The sequence below is a fragment of the Hordeum vulgare genome, chromosome 6H (assembly GCF_904849725.1).
Source record: "Hordeum vulgare subsp. vulgare chromosome 6H, MorexV3_pseudomolecules_assembly, whole genome shotgun sequence".
In the NCBI taxonomy this organism is placed as follows: domain Eukaryota; kingdom Viridiplantae; phylum Streptophyta; class Magnoliopsida; order Poales; family Poaceae; genus Hordeum; species Hordeum vulgare.
The window spans coordinates 86,706,781-86,724,127 of record NC_058523.1 but is presented as its reverse complement, the minus strand read 5'-3'; the positions used below and the strand labels follow the sequence as shown (position 1 = coordinate 86,724,127).

Below are 17,347 nucleotides of genomic sequence, written 5' to 3'. Positions count from 1 at the left end.
TGCAGGAATTCATACAAGGCGAAATATTCTGAAGGTGCAAATTTACAAAGGGAGGCATTACATATCACTGGCAACATGCAACAACACAGGTCATTCCGTGCGGAGGAGCATCAAAAGCAGCAGGATCAGGACGAGGACCTTCGATGCAACAGCAGGATCAGGACCAGGACCTTCGATATAGCAGCAGGAGCATAACCAGGGCGCCGGCATAGCCCGGGGCGAGGCGCTTGTCGGCCGAAGAAAAAGAATCACAGCTCCGGACGGGCCAATAGGCTCCTTGTTTCTGCACGCGGCGCCGGTGTTGGAGGTGATGCTGCTCGTCTTGCTCGTCGGCGTAGTGCTCCTCCTCCTCGAGCCCTTCGGATTCCTCCCTCCTCCGGAACGCGGCCGTGCTGCTGGGGCTGGGCGGGTCGGCGTCACGTACCCCTCGTCCTCATCCTCCTCGGGGATCTGGTGGCCGGCGATGGCGACGTCAGCGGGCAGGCCAGGGTCTCTCTGGCGGGGATCTAATTTTTCCCCGATGGAGTCTAAGAAGCAGGAGCTTGAGTGGCCTGTGTGTCGCCAGCGTAGAGCGTTGGGACTGACGGTGGATGGGACGACGGACGACCACGGTGCGGGAGGCCGACGGGTGAATCTGGGGAAGGAAGAAGAAGCAGAGGGGGCTGATTAGCAACGGTTTAAAGATTAGAAGGGTCGTTTTGCAAAACTGTAAATGAACTAGGGGTGGACATCTTTTTTCGGACGGAGGGAGTAGTAAACATGTCAACGCAATCATTATATGTGTTCGTTGAAAATGACACGTACCAATTAAATTATGACTAGCCATTTTTTTCACTAGTGCAAAAGAGATCGCACGACTACAAGTCGATACATCTTACGCTGCTGGTGTGACCGGTCTAAATTTGAACAGGCACACCAGCCGCGTATCACTTCTTTTTTTTGTCTAAAATGTAGACAAGAAAAGGATCCCATTAGAGAGGACTCTGAATTTTTACAGTAAAGACTGAAGTAGACTCTAAATTCTAGAGTAAAATCTGAAGGAACAAACTAGTTCAGGCCAATTAAAGGTGAACAAAAGCACGATGGAAGACAAGAATCAATCATCAATGGAACAACACAATACAATGTGAAATACATCCTCAAACGCAAATCCACGTACATATACATATATGCCCCCGACCCCTGGCCCATTGAAATGGCGACATATTCCCATCCACACTTACACGGCTCCAATATCTTTAGGTGCTAATAACGCCCATACGTGTGGGTGTCAAGGGATGTTGTTCACACATTTCGTGTGATGTGGAAAGAAAACAGTTCACACGTTTGCGTGTGGGCAAAGCAGCTAACATCCACACGTTCGGTCTCTTACCTCGTGACCCACACATTCGACCTGCCACCTTGCGGTCCCGCGTGCTTCCGCGTGACAGTTTCACTCAGTTTCCATGTAACACTGGGAGGCATGACAAATGACACGCATACGGACACGTCTAATTCCATTCAGTTGCCATGTAATACTGAAAAGACATGGCTACTGACAGGCATGCGGGCACAATCAGTTTCACTCAGTTGCCATGTAACACTGGGAAGGCATGGCAGCTGACAGTCATGCGGGCACGACAATTTCACTCAGTTGTCATGAGAAAGACATAACAATTGACAGGCATACGGACACGACAGTTCCACTCAGTTGCCATGGGAAAGACATGGAAACTCACAACCATGCGAGCACGATAGTTCCAATCAGTTGCCATGGGGGAAGACATGGCAACTGACAGGCATGCGGACACAGCCAATTCCACTCAGTTGTCATGTAACACTGGGAAGACATGGCAACTGACAGTCATGCGGGCACGACAGTTTCACTCGGTTGCCATGTGAAAGACATGGCAATTGACAGGCAAACGGACACGGCAGTTCCACTCAGTTGTCATGGAGAAAACATGGAAACTGACAGCCATGCGGGCACGACAGTTCCAATCAGTTGCCATGGGGGAAAGACATGACAACTGACAGGTATGCGGGCTCCATAGTTCCACTCAGTTGCGATGTAACACTGGAAAGACATGACAACTGACAGGCATGCGGTCACGACAGTTTCATTCAATTGCCATGTAATACTAGGAAGACATGAAAGTGACATGCATGCGAGCGTGTGGACGTAGCGTCCGTTCCACCACAAATTGGGTTGACAGCCGTGTATGGGTGTGCGCGAAACACGCGTGTGGGCGAACTCCTTAATGCACACACACCAGCCCCTTCCTATGTGGCATAAGAATACTATAAAAGAATATTAAGATTAGTATAAATCACAAACGGACGCAGATAAATGCGTAGATGGTTTGCAATCATTTTTCATATCTTTACGTCATCGAGATTCGGGAACATGGTAAACAAACGTAAAAAGGTTCTGGGCGATCCCAAACTTATTCCACAAGGATGAACAGCATTCCCAGCTCTCGCTCTTCCTCGGCCATGCTCAAGCTTACTCCTGCTCAGCTGCGGGCTGCTGATCCGCCGCTGCGCTCTGGAGGAAGGCAAGGTAGCCGCCTTGCAGGCTCCTCGCGTTCTCGTACCCCTGCACGTACGCCCAAATCACAAGTAAGATACTATCTCTGAAACTAAACATAAGACGTTTTTGCAGTTCAAGCTAGATCGTTTAGGTAGGGTCTTGATTACCGCGTTTACGAGGTCTGCGGTCGCAAGCTTGGATCGCACGCCAGTGCGGCAACCCTACAAAAGCATAAAATTGGATTAAAACACAAAAAGTAATTACGTCTAGTAAGCAGAGTTTGTTAATTACCACAACCAAGTGTTGTTCCTTCCCATAGAGCGCGCCTACCTCCTCCACGAATTTTGGGTTCTTCTCCTTGCCTTGAGATGATCAGAAAGGAGGAGGACAAACACTGGTATCAGCGATGGATCTAAGGAAAAATTAAATATTTTGCTGATCAGGGCAAGGGATTGGCTGGTTAATTAAGCAGCTGACCCTGGGGAGTGACGGCGAGGTAGTAGGAGACGTTGACGGCGCCGGCGGCGTGGTCGTTCTCAAAGTCTTCCGGCAACCTCACGTCGAGGTAGGCGTGGCCGCCAGAGCTCAGGAGCGCGCGGGCTTGGCCGGCGTCGACGGTCGGGGTGGCGCTGACCTGCTCCTCCTTTCCGGCAGACGCCATTACTGACGATGACTGGGAGATGGTGTATGATCTTGCCCTGCCGAATTAACGAGCCTGCTCCTCATTATCCTCCTTTATATTGCAAATTGGCAGGGCCAGGAGAGGATTGATCGGGATATTAGCATATTGTCGAAAGTCTTCGCCCGGCTTAGCTTAGTTCATTGTGTCGTCATTTTTTGCTTAGTTAACTACCAATTGGCCACAGGTGTATAGAAGAAAACAGAGCTGAATGTGCATTTGTCCAGCCTCAGTTGTCAGCAACGACAGCAACATGCATGCATGTGCATGTGCTGCCAGGATGGATTGGGTTGACTTTTCTTAATTCTTATGCCTAAGAAATTTGCATTTTTGTTTGCTCTGACTAAGAAATTTACAATTATTCCTTTTGTCGTGCAGAGACCATCTGACTTTAGACGGCCACACGCATTACTGTTCATCCCCGAGAGAGAAAACACATAGTACAATCTGTACCTACATACTCCCTCCGTCTCAAAATTAATGTCTTAGGTTTGTTTAGAAATGAATATATCTAAATACTAAAATATGACTAAATACATTCATATCTAAACAAATGTAAGACAAAAAATTTAAGACGGAGGGAGTATTTGATATGAGCCGGGGCATCTTTCAAAATTATTTGTTTGAGCACCTCTAATAGATAATCCAAATGTAAAAGCAACTAACTTTTAAATCGTGTGATATCAGAAACGCAGCTTTAACAGACTGTTCATGTAAAAAGTTTTGAACCGCGGCCTCTTCGTGATGTAAAATGCAACACCTTACGATGAAAATTTACATCACGAGATGCATCTGGTCCAAAACCAGCCGCCGCCCGCGAACGCCCAACCGCCACTTCATTTCCTTTCCCACCCGCCCGCTTGCGACCTCCCGCCCGTCCGCCGCCGCCCCGCCGCCCCCACAACCCGCCGTCGCCCCGCCGCACGCCGCCCAGCCACCGCCCGCCGCCCCGCCGCACGCCACCCCGCCGCCCCCACAACCCGTCGCCACCCCACCGCACGCCGCCCGCATCAGATCCGGCCCCGCCCCGCCCCCCGCCGCTGTTTCCACGTCGCCCCCCGCCCGCCCCGGCCCGCCGCAGCGCACGCCGCCGCCCCGTGCGTCGCCGCCCCGTCCACGGTGTGGCATGCCGAGAGGCCTCGGGAGCACCTCAACTTCCCAGAGATGTAGAGTCGGGTGGAAGCGGAGATGCTTGTGCCGCAGGCATCAAGATGAAGGAGATTACGACGAAGAAGAAGACGACGAAGAAGCCATCGGTTGTCGTCAATGCCGGCGAGACCGACGAGGAGGCGATGGCGAGGTTTGCTCGGGAGCATCCGAAGTACGTCCAGGCCGAGCTGGAGCACTACTGGAAGCGTGAGGCGGAGCAGAAGAAGGAGGAGGACGAGGCCGGTCCCTCGACGGTGATCCCCATCGAGCCCTCTTCCGAGGAGGACTGGGCAGACTTCTCGGAGGAGGAGGAGGAGGGGTGCGACGACACGGATAAGGAGGAGTTTTGGGAGCAATTCCGCAGCTCCGACGATGAGGAGTAGTTTATCTAGTAGTTTGAAGTAGTAGTTGAAGTTCATGTATGAAACTATGTTGAATTTGATGTCTGAACTATGTTGAATGGACTAGTAGTTTGTCGTTTTAAGAAATTTTACATCTTCATTTTGGACCATCTATTGGAGTTGCTCTTTTGAACCATCAATTTGGACCATCTGTTGGAGTTGAGCTTTTATTCGAAGCTTCAAATCATACCTTTTTGACGGTCCAAATTTTACATCTACAGTTTTGGACCGTCAAGTTTTGGACCATCTATTGAAGATGCTCTTAGCTAAGCATGTTTATTGTAAGTTAAACTTGTTTAAGTTTGATCAACTTTATAAAAAAATATTGCAACATCTACAACATCACATATATATAGTAAATAAATATATTTTATAAATAACCTCATGGAACTAATTTGACGCTTTAGATGTTAAATATTTTTTATAGAATTAGTCAAACTTAAAAATGTTTCATTTAAGACAAACCTTCAACTTTATTTCATTTGAAATGGAGGGAGTAACTATTGCTCAATCTCATGCAACAGGGTAAAATACGCTCGAATATCTGGAGACTGTACATACCAAATCTCAAATTTATAAATCATCCTCAATCAACGTAAGGGGTCCATCTATGGTCCAAATTCAGTCGTCCCATCTCCTGTACCATCTATGGTCCAAATCTGCTCCCCCATTTTACCATACATATTTTGGTGACGTGGCATTGTATTGGTCATGTATGGACTAAACATTTTAGAAATTGGCCCTCTTTTTCTTTTAATAAACATTTATAAATTGATGAATAAGTATTTTAAAAATGATGAATAAGTATTTGAAAAATGCATTTATAAAATGTGTATGCTTTAAAACTGTATTTATAAAGGATACACTTTTATAGAAGAAGGTCAATTAAAAGTGAAGGCATTTAAAAATTTATAAAATCATGAATAAATATTTGAAAACTGTTGAATAAGTATTAAAAAGTGAACAAATATTTGAAAAATATTGAACAAGTACCTATTTTTTAATAAGAATTAAAAATGTTAAAAATATATTTGAAAAAGGTTGAATAAGTGTTAAAAACTGTTGAACAAGTATTTAAAATATGTTGAACATGTATTTGAAAATGTTGAATAATTATCACATGTTGAACAAGTATTTGAAAAATGTTTAAAAATATTTAGAAAATGTTGAAGAAGTATTAAAATGTTAAAAAATATTAAATAAGCATTCAGGCAATGTTGAGCGTGTATACAGAAAATGTTGATCACTTATTATAAAGATATTTTTGATATATATGAAAATGTAGAGTGAAAAAAAATAAAGATAAGAAAAAATACAACTGAAGAAAGGAAGTGCCACAAAAAATGGAGAAGTAAAAAAAGAAAAAGAAAAACTAAAGAAAGAAAAAAAGAAAAAAGAAAGAGAAAAAACAATGAAAAAAGTGAAAACGGAGAAAAAAATTGGAAATAAAACGGAGAGTAAACAGTGAAAACACGGCTTGTTTCGTAAAGAATAATCGCCCTACTTATCCATCACAAACAAGAGTCTAGTACAGTGGCTAGTCGCACTTCTTGTGAATTGGGAGAGCAGGTTCAAATCCCATAAAGACCCTCATTTCTTCTTTAATTTTTCATTCATGAACTGCATAGACCAGCATCTTCAACAGACGCCGAAAAACTGCTCCACACTTTAAATGATTCGTTTTTTGGGCGCCGGACAACTCCAACAAACGCTGTAAAACAGTGCGTCCGTTAAATTTTTTTGGGCACGCGCTTAAAAACATTATCGCGTGCAGTAAACTCTGAGCTGTTGCAAGTGGGGCCCTTGGATCGGGTTGGATTGAACGTCACACTAGCGCGTGTCTGTTGGAGATGCTCCAGTCCCCACGCTTTAAAAAAGTACAGTTGCGTGTTAAAACATTTATTGAACGCATATTTTTTACGTTGCGGTTGGAGATGCTCTAAGGTTATAAATAGTCATCGGGCTCCTCATATATTGCTTGGGCGTTGCAGGCCTGACACAACCCAACCAAATCAAATCAAAGAAATTTCTTACTTAGCCAATTTTCTCATTATCAAAAAAATAAAATAAAATCTCATAACAAATACTTTGCCTTTTGAAGTTGAGGCTGGTGATCAAATCAAAGAAATTTCTTACTTAGCCAACTTTCTCATAATAATAAAAAAAAAAATCTCATAACAAAGTACTTTGCCTTTTGAAGTTGAGGCTGGTGATAATGCAATGCCCTCATTATGTTTCTGTTACCGCCTTGTGTGATCAAACTGTTTATTTCCATGGAAGAACATTTTGAGTCACACTTACATTTGCGCCCTATTTACATTTGGCAAGAGCCGGTTCAGTAAAAAAAGTTCACAGGAACAATGTGTACTGCATGCTGTGGCCGCGCCTCCATTCACACCAGGACAGACGATTGAAAACAGAGGTAATAAAAGAAGGAACATCGCCAACGTTTCCTCTCCAAACTCCAAAGATAAACCGAGATCCACCTTGAATTCTGTTGTCCTGAATCACATGACAAACTGCATTGCCCCTAAGCTGACGAGCAGCACCAGCAGCGTCATGGCGGACATGATCGGCAGGCGTCGGCTTGAGCCGCTGCACTCGAGCTTGTTGTCGTGGTGCGTGCACACCGATTGCTTCCTGGTAGAAAGACAAGAATGTATGCATTGGTACCCGAAAATGGAATCTCGCAATCTAAACTAAGTGTGAAGATGACAGGAATTTTATTAATGGCGTCACCTGTTTGCGCAGAAGGTGATGATGTAGTCGGCGCCGGAGCACTGGAAGAGGCTGCTGGGGTCGTCGTAGGCGTAGCTGTATGCCGACGGGCATGCCTCCTTGAACTTCTTGGAGTATGGCGTGGGCGGGCAGGTGGAGGGACCCCCGAACTTGCCGCGGCAGCAGTACTGGTCGGTGTTGAACACGTCGCAGGCGCTCCGGCACGCCGCCGTCTTGCCGCTGGGGCCCTTCACGGAGAGCTCGGCGGGGCAGGTGTCCCGGAGGTCGCCGTCGCACCCGGCCACCGAGCAGTTGCCGCGCCCGTTCACGGGGGTGACCGTGATGGGCAGGTTGAAGCCGTCCACGAGGCTCACGTCGTAGAAGTCCGGGGAGGCGAGCGTGAACTCGGCCAGGCTTGCCGGCGGGTCGCCGGACGCGCCGCACTTGAGGGCCGCGCCGCAGGAGCCCGTGCCGCACTTGCCGGTGCCGGCCTGGTCGAAGGCGCAGTCCGTGCGGCCCCAGATGCGGCCCGACCACGCCTGCGGCACCGTGAAGACGGATGACTCCCCCGTCTTGAGCTCGAACCCGCCCCCGTTGAAGCTGTCCCCGGGCGTCGCCGCCGGCCACACCGTCGCCTCGCACTTGTTGATGATGGTGAACTTCCTGGCCGACTCGGCACGCATGGTCGCGCCTGCGTGGACACAAACGTACGCACCACTACATGTCAAAATTCTGAAAGGAAGCAAGCTCGACAGCGGCGACCGATGGAATGCGTACCTGATAGGAAGCAAAGGAGAGGCAGAGCGAGCACCAGTGCGGCTCTCGACGGGGAACCCATGGCGTCTCCAAGCAGAAGGAGAAGAGGAGTTGGAAGTATTGGTGTGGGTATGGCCGTTTGGCGCGCGCGCGCGGGTATAAATATGGCGGGAAGCATCGATCGGCGGAGCGCCTCCGGCGATGTCGGGCGCAGCTTGAATTGAAAAGATAAACAACGGAGGGGAAGTACAGTAGGGGGACGAAGAAAGGAACACGAATACGTGAGGGGGGAGGAAGATCGAGGGCACCCTCCCTCGCTGCTGGATTGCTTCGCCGGCGGGGACAGGGATCCATGGAGGGCCTAGCTTAGCTAGCAGGTGCCAGGCTACCTTCCTCGGGTCTTGGTCTTGGGTGAAATCTTCAGAAGCTTTCATTCCTTTCTTCCCTTCCTTGGTCTCCCCCTTACCTGTTCTGCTGGCCTGCTGCTGCTGTGCTGTGTACTCCTTCCTCAGATTCCTGTTGCTGCTACACGCATGCAGGTGGCCATCTTTCTTAATGTTGGCATCAGTTTTTGCCTCGCATACTTACCTTCTCAAGAGGGCTTTAAACGGAAAAGTGCTCAACATGTAAGTTGTTTGTGTTGTCGAGACCCATGATCATTTGAATCCAGGGCCGCGTGCAGTTTGTAGAGCCAAAAGGATATAACAGCTTTTGACCTACCCAAAATTTTGGATCCACTTGTTCGAATAAAGATAGGTTTAAATATGGGAAAAGATAACGCCCACACGTATGGATATGCGTCCGATTGTATTTTGCACTAATTTTGGTATTTTGTGACAGTTTTTCGTATCACGTAGGACTGGGCTGGTGTGTGGGTATTTAACCACTTCATTCACACGTCTGTTTTTTTCTTAACAGGAATCTTTTTTAGTTTTCGGCTTAAAAATGTTTTATCTCCTAATTAAAAAATTCAATTAAAAATTCGTTTTCATCATTAAATTCGTCTTGGCGAGATCTTTAAAACTAGATCACATGGTGATATGTTTTAATGAAAAAAATCAGGCAACAATTGCCATGATATCACCCTGTAGTTGCCATAGTGTTTACACTATAGTTGCCATGACATGTTTTATCTATTTTTTTCTTTTGGATTTAAAGCTATCGATATATTTCAACTATTTATTACCGCAATTTTTATTAATTGACCATGGTAATGTTTAGTAATCAACCACGGCAAATTTGATGCATGAATCATGCCATTTTTTAGTAATCCATCATGACAAATTTAGTTTATAGATCATGGCAGTTTTAGAATTTTGACCATGATCGATGAATTTTTTTTTGACCAAAAATTGCCATGATGTTTACATAATAGTTGTCATAATGTTCACACTAAAGTTGTCATGACATGTTCTACCTATTTTTCTTCTAAATTTAAAGCTACTGCTATATTTGTAACTACTTTTTACGATTTTTTTATTAATTGTCCATGAATTTTTTTTCATCATGGCAATTTTAGTTTATGGTTCATTGCAAGTCTGGTTTCTTAATTCCTCATTTTATAATATGTTAAAATTTAATTTTAAATGAAGAAGAAAAAATAGCTGAAACATATCATGGTAATTTCACTGTAAACACCATGGTAACTACAGTGTAACATCATGGCAAACTGTTGTCCAAAAATTAATTTCATCAAAATATATTGATATGAGATCTAATTTCAAAGATCTCGTCGCGATGGATTTAATGATGAAAACGGATCTTCAATCGGATTTTTCATTTACAAGATAAAACATTTTAGAAACTAAAATCCAAAATGATACCCACATGCATGCATGCGGTGTGGCTGTTAGCTGTTTTGTCCACATGCACGCGTGTGGGTTCACTACAGGAATTAGCTTCTTTGCCGTCTGCCATCACAGACGGTAAATAGTATATCACGGACGACAAAGAGTATATCACAGATGGCAAAGAATCTCACTGTCGGCAAAATTTCTCCATCAGCCTACGACGGCATTGTAGCTTCTTTGCCGTCTGCCTCATCGAAGCGGACGACAAAGTGGTCGAGACGGCAGCCGACAGGCGTTGCCTCCGTTAGGGGCTAACTATCACGCCCAAGATGCGACCCTATCCCCAATTTGGCAAGAGGGCCTCGTCAGGGATAGAAGCGCATCTCGTCGTGCCGCAAGAATGGATATCGTTACAAGTACATGTACTGAAAAGAAGAGGTATATAAAGAGTTGGCTTACACTCGCCATAAGCTACATCAGAGTCACATCAGTACATTACATAATCATCAAGAGTAAGAGCAGGGTCCGACTACGGACGAAAACAAACGACAAAAGAAGAACGACGTCCATCCTTGCTATCCCAGGCTGCCGGCCTGGAACCCATCCTAGATCGATGAAGAAGAAGAAGGAGAAGCAACTCCAAATGAACAATCAACGCGCTCGCGTCAAGTAACCGTTACGTATACCTGCAACTGGTGTTGTAGTAATCTGTGAGCCACAGGGGACTCAGCAATCTCATTTCCAAAGGTATCAAGACTAGCAAAGCTTAATGGGTGAGGTATGGTTAAGTGGTGAGGTTGCAGCAGCGACTAAGCATATATTTGGTGGCTAACTTACGAGTACCAGAAATAAGAGGGGGAAGATCTACGCATAGCGGACGTGAATTGTTGTTGATCTAGTGAATGATCCTGAACACCTACCTACGTCAGACATAACCCCACCGTGTCCTCGATCGGAGTAAGAACTCCGAAAAAGACAGTCACGGTTACGCACGCGGTTGGCATGTTTTAATTAAGTTAACTTCAAGTTATCTAGAACCAGTGTTAAACAAAGTATCCACGTTGCCACATAACCGCGTGCACGGCTTTCCGATAGATTTAACCCTGCAGGGGTGCTCCAACTAGGCCATCACAAATTACCACAAGCCGCATAGAAATCCTCAATCACGAAGCTCGCGATCTCGTCGGATTCCCTAGTGGAAAACCTCAACTCTGAGATTACCCAAAGCATCACCAGAATCCCGATGCACAAGATATCTCGTCAAAGGTAAAACTAATCCAGCAAGGCCGCCCGACGTGTCGACGATCCCGATAGGAGTCGCGTACCTCGTTCTCAGGACACGACGGATAAGCGACGTGTACAAGTGCCAAACCTCGAGTTACCTCGCGGTGGCCCCGCACAGTGCTCTGTTTTGGACCAACACTCATGAGGAGCACTGGCCCGGGGGTTGATTAAAATAGTCCGCGGGTGCCGGCAGGTCCCTATGCATTATTAGGTTATTAGGCAAATGTAGTACCAAAGTTGGGCCTTGCCAGACCAGCTTTAATCTAAAACGAATTATCAAGGGGGTCCCCATAACAACCCCGATCGTGTTAGGAGCGCTCATTTATGGAACATAACACCGGTAGCCGGAAACTAAGAGGGGCAAAGGTGGAACAAAACACCAGGCTAGAAAGGCCGAGCCTTCCACCTTTTACCAGTATATAGGTGCATTAAATTAAATAGCATTTAATATGGTGATATAAGAAGGAACCCATGTTATCACATGGAAGCAACTGCACTTGCAACTAGCAACACTATCAACAGGGTTACGCAAGCAGTAACATAGCCAATCAGTGGTTTGCTAGGTAGAACAGGTTGATGGTTAACATGGCATTGTTGAGAGGCTGATATTTAACAGGTGGTAGGCAACGAGACATAATCGGTAGAAGCGATAAGACTAGCATGGCAATGATAGTAATGGTATCTGGGGAAATGATCATCTTGCGTGAGATCCCGCTTGAAAGAAGAATGACTCCGTGAAGCAGACGAACCGACGTAGTTGAACGGTCCTCACATCCGACACGCTTGCGGAACTCTATCGAGACAAAGGGAAACGAAAACAAGCATCAACACACGATATTCCCCACACGATGCAAGACACATATGATGCATGAGCTACTGAATTCATGCAATTCACGGCATGACAATTCACACAATCAAACACTACACGTTAACTGAAGTTCAATATGCAACGAGTTGCATATTGACGAAACTCCACATAGGAATTATTTAGTTCACTCCCGGTTATCTATACGGCAATATTAATGTTGTCAAACATGCAATAGGTGAAGCGGAAATTAAACTACCTATCTAGGCATTTTAAATGAGGTCGGAAATGACATATAGCATCTCCGAGGCGACCTCACATGTTAATTTACAATTCTGTCCAGATCTGAATTAACACATTTAATTAGTAGTTAAACAGCAAAACAAATAGGTTCTCGTGATTCTAGGCGTCAAGGCAAGCAATCTACACATAAAGAACATCTCCAATGGAGCTACGGATCAAAAGATACAAGCACCGCAAGATATGATGGCATGAATGCAATATGTGTGTAACGACGGTCACGAGCACTTCAAAACATTCAAACAGCAAGAGAAAATGAAACTACATGAGATTCTAAGCATGTTTCATGTAGGACACGATCAAATCGGAGCTACGGTTCAACAACTACGAGCAAAACAAGAAATGACTACAATCTGCCAAAAACAGCCACATAGCATTTTCTACGCCTCACAACTTCGGCTACACAACTCCGATATGCTCAAGAAAGGCATGGCACGGAAGAGGGCAAGAAGCACTACTACAAACTACTAACAACAACTAAGATGGCAGCAAGGAGCACTAGGAAAAGAAGACACAAAATGGCATCTCACGCACTATTTCAGACTTAGTGAAAATAACACCTCATGAAAGTGCAGTTTTTGATCTGAAGCAATATTGACAGCAGCAAAACCTATAGCTACAGGACTCCAAATGTCATGAAACTTTACAGCATGCTAGAGAAATACAAGGGGTACAACTAACTCCATTGGACCAACCTCAAAAGAGCTACACATCACAAGATACAAGCAAGACAAGACAACAACAAAATAATAACAGATTCCAGACTTAGAAATATTTCAGCTCCTCCAAATCAGCACTATTTCTAGCAACTTGAGAGCAAGCAAATAACACCTAAACATGCATTTCTATTGCAACCAAAAATACCAGGGGCTAAACCAAACATCCAAGATCAACTCTCTAGTTGACAACTCCGTTAAACGAAGAACGGATTAAATCCTACAAATTAAACAAAAGGGCAACATGGCAAAATATCTCACGAACTAACTTCCTCAAACGCTAAAACTAATTGCACAGAAAAATCCATGGGATTTTTCTACCCCGGAAACATATAAAATATGTGGGGTTTGCAACACAAAATAAAGCCACACATTAATGCGGGAAAATAACCTAGATACGAGAAAATAAACTACTGGCAAATCCTACGCGCAAAAAATACGAGTGACCGCTCTAAAAAGCATGGAAAAATGGTCCCTAAAACATGGGCATTTCTAAAACGGCATACGGGCAATACGGTCTAGCGCGAAAAAATAAGTACGGCGTCTATCCTATTGAAACAGCATGCAAAACTAGGCGTTTGGCACGTTAAACTACGTCAAATGATCATGCAAGTTGCAAAAACGGATACTACGCGAAATTCTACAGCAAATCCATATAAATATCACCTTGATCCGACTAACGAAAAAAAATTACGGGCGTTTTAATTTATCTACATATCCTGAAATTATAATACCGAAAATCCTAAAAATAAATAAATACTACCGGGCCTAATATTCTACCAGACCGGGAAAAAAAGCTGGGTGCAATATAGCTAACACGCGCGCAGGGCGCTGGTGAAAGGGGCTCACCTTCGGGCCAAAGTAGGCCGGCCTGGGGGGGAGGAGGAGCTGGGCCGGCTCCGAGCGGTTGCTGGTGGGCCAGACTGGGCCGGGGGTGCGCCTGGCGCTGCCTGCTGCTGGGCCGGGCGAGCTGGCCCACGCGGCCAGGGCGAGGCCGAGCGGTGCGCTGCGCTCGAGCGACACGGGAGGGACCTCCTCGTCCTCCCGTGCGAGATCCCGTGGCAGCGGCTGTTGCCGGCGACGCAGGACGGCGGCGAGGCGCCGGTAGGGGAGGCCGACGAACTGGGGCTGCAGGCGGCGGGGTCGCGGGAGGCCAGATGCAGGCAGGAGGCGGCCGGATCTAGGAGGTTCCACGAGGACCGGCGAGCTTCGGCACGCGGAGCATGGCGGCGGCGCAGAGGGTGTTGGGGAACGTCGCATGGGAAACAAAAATTTTCCTACGCACATGAAGACCTATCATGGTGATGTCCATCTACGAGAGGGGATGAGTGATCTACGTACCCTTGTAGATCGTACAGCAGAAGCGTTAGTGAACGCGGTTGATGTAGTGGAACGTCCTCACGTCCCTCGATCCGCCCCGCGAACAATCCCGCGATCAGTCCCACGATCTAGTACCGAACGGACGACACCTCCGCGTTCAGCACACGTACAGCTCGACGATGATCTCGGCCTTCTTGATCCAGCAAGAGAGACGGAGAGGTAGAAGAGTTCTCCTGCAGCATGACGGTGCTCCGGAGGTTGGTGATGACCTTGTCTCAGCAGGGCTCCGCCCGAGCTCCGCAGAAACGCGATCTAGAGGAAAAACCGTGGAGGTATGTGGTCGGGCTGCCGTGGAAAAGTCGTCTCAAATCATCCCTAAAACCTCCGTATATATAGGTGGGAGGGAGGGGACCTTGCCTTGGGGCTCAAGGAGCCTCAAGGGGGTCGGGCTGCCGTGGAAAAGTCCAAGGGGGAAGGCTCCCCCCCCCCAAACCGAGTTGGACTTGGTCTGGTGGGTGGGAGTCCTTCCTTCCCTTCCCACCTCCTTTTTTTTTTCTTTTCTCTTTGATTTTCTTTCCTAGGCGCATAGGGCCCTTTTGGGCTGTCCCACCAGCCCACTAAGGGCTGGTGTGCCACCCTCAAGGCCTATGGGCTTCCCCAGGGTGGGTTGCCCCCCCGGTGAACTCCCGGAACCCATTTGTCATTCCCGGTAACACCGAAAACCTTTCGGTAATCAAATGAGGTCATCCTATATATCAATCTTCGTTTCCGGACCATTCCGGAAACCCTCGTGATGTCCGTGATCTCATCCGGGACTCCGAACAACATTCGGTAACCAACCATATAACTCAAATACGCATAAAACAACGTCGAACCTTAAGTGTGCAGACCCTGCGGGTTCGAGAACTATGTAGACATGACCCGAGAGACTCCTCGGTCAATATCCAATAGCGGGACCTGGATGCCCATATTGGATCCTACATATTCTACAAAGATCTTATCGTTTGAACCTCAGTGCCAAGGATTCATATAATCCCGTATGTCATTCCCTTTGTCCTTCGGTATGTTACTTGCCCGAGATTCGATCGTTAGTATCCGCATACCTATTTCAATCTCGTTTACCGGCAAGTCTCTTTACTCGTTCCGTAATACAAGATCCCGCAACTTACACTAAGTCACATTGCTTGCAAGGCTTGTGTGTGATGTTGTATTACCGAGTGGGCCCCGAGATACCTCTCCGTCACACGGAGTGACAAATCCCAGTCTTGATCCATACTAACTCAACTAACACCTTCGGAGATACCTGTAGAGCATCTTTATAGTCACCCAGTTACGTTGCGATGTTTGATACACACAAAGTATTCCTCCGGTGTCAGTGAGTTATATGATCTCATGGTCATAGGAACAAATACTTGACACGCAGAAAACAGTAGCAACAAAATGACACGATTAACATGCTATGTCTATTAGTTTGGGTCCAGTCCATCACGTGATTCTCCTAATGACGTGATCCAGTTATCAAGCAACAACACCTTGTTCATAATCAGAAGACACTGACTATCTTTGATCAACTGGCTAGCCAACTAGAGGCTTGCTAGGGACGGTGTTTTTTCTATGTATCCACACATGTAAATGAGTCTTCATTCAATACAATTATAGCATGGATAATAAACGATTATCTTGATACAGGAATTATAATAATAACTATATTTATTATTGCCTCTAGGGCATAATTCCAACAGTCTCCCACTTGCACTAGAGTCAATAATCTAGCCCTCACATCATCATGCGAATTACATTGTAATAAATCTAACACCCATACAGTTCTGGTGTTGATCATGCTTTGGCCATGGAAGAGGTTTAGTCAGCGGGTCTGCTACATTCAGATCCGTGTGCACTTTGCATATATTTACGTCCTCTCCCTCGACGTAGTCGCGGATGAGGTTGAAGCGTCGTTTGATGTGTCTGGTCTTCTTGTGAAACCGTGGTTCCTTTGCTAAGGCAATGGCACCCGTGTTGTCACAGAACAAGGTTATTGGATTCAATGCGCTTGGCACCACTCCAAGATCCGTCATGAACTGCTTCATCCAGACACCCTCCTTAGCCGCCTCCGAGGCAGCCATGTACTCCGCTTCACATGTAGAATCTGCTACGATGCTTTGCTTGGAACTGCACTAGCTTACCGCACCCCCATTAAGAATAAATACGTATCCGGTTTGCGACTTAGAGTCGTCCGGATCTGTGTCAAAGCTTGCATCGACGTAACCTTTTACGGCGAGCTCTTCGTCACCTCCATATACGAGAAACATCTCCTTAGTCCTTTTCAGGTACTTCAGGATATTCTTGACCGCCGTCCAGTGATCCACTCCTGGATTACTCTGGAACCTACATGCCATACTTATGGCCAGGCTAACATCCGGTCTAGTGCACAACATTGCATACATGATAGAACCTATGGCTGAAGCATAAGGGACGGAGCGCATATGCTCTCTATCTTCATCAGTTGCTGGGCACTGAGTCTTACTCAATCTCGTACCTTGTAAAACTGGCAAGAACCCTTTCTTGGACTGTTCCATTTTGAACCTCTTCAAAACTTTATCAAGGTATGTGCTTTGTGAAAGTCCTATCAGGCGTTTTGATCTATCCCTATAGATCTTTATGCCTAGAATGTAAGCAGCTTCTCCTAGGTCCTTCATAGAGAAACTTTTATTCAAGTAATCCTTTATGCTCTCTAAAAACTCCACGTTGTTTCCAATCAGCAATATGTCATCCACATATAATATTAGAAACGCCACAGAGCTCCCACTCACTTTCTTGTAAATACAAGATTCTCCAACCACTTGTATAAACCCAAATGCTTTGATCACCTCATCAAAGCGTTTGTTCCAACTCCGAGATGCTTGCACCAGTCCATAAA

General features: G+C 46.1%; 2 protein-coding genes across 2 annotated transcripts; both read right to left on the bottom strand.

The window, feature by feature from the left end:
* Positions 1–2,278: 2,278 nt before the first annotated feature.
* Positions 2,279–3,339, bottom strand: LOC123403177 (thiosulfate sulfurtransferase 18-like). The gene is made up of 4 exons (XM_045097132.1): positions 2,990–3,339; positions 2,804–2,874; positions 2,680–2,733; positions 2,279–2,578 (listed from the first exon to the last, which is right to left on the bottom strand). Exons 1-4 carry the CDS (start codon positions 3,171–3,173, stop codon positions 2,486–2,488), a joined length of 402 nt encoding a protein of 133 aa, XP_044953067.1. The 5' UTR covers positions 3,174–3,339; the 3' UTR covers positions 2,279–2,485.
* A 3,655-nt stretch (positions 3,340–6,994) lies between these two features.
* LOC123402729 (pathogenesis-related thaumatin-like protein 3.5) lies at positions 6,995–8,663 on the bottom strand. Its single transcript, XM_045096682.1, has 3 exons — positions 8,237–8,663; positions 7,481–8,150; positions 6,995–7,381 (listed from the first exon to the last, which is right to left on the bottom strand). The coding sequence occupies exons 1-3, from the start codon at positions 8,391–8,393 to the stop codon at positions 7,249–7,251; spliced, it is 960 nt and encodes a 319-aa protein (XP_044952617.1). The 5' UTR covers positions 8,394–8,663; the 3' UTR covers positions 6,995–7,248.
* Positions 8,664–17,347: the final 8,684 nt, after the last annotated feature.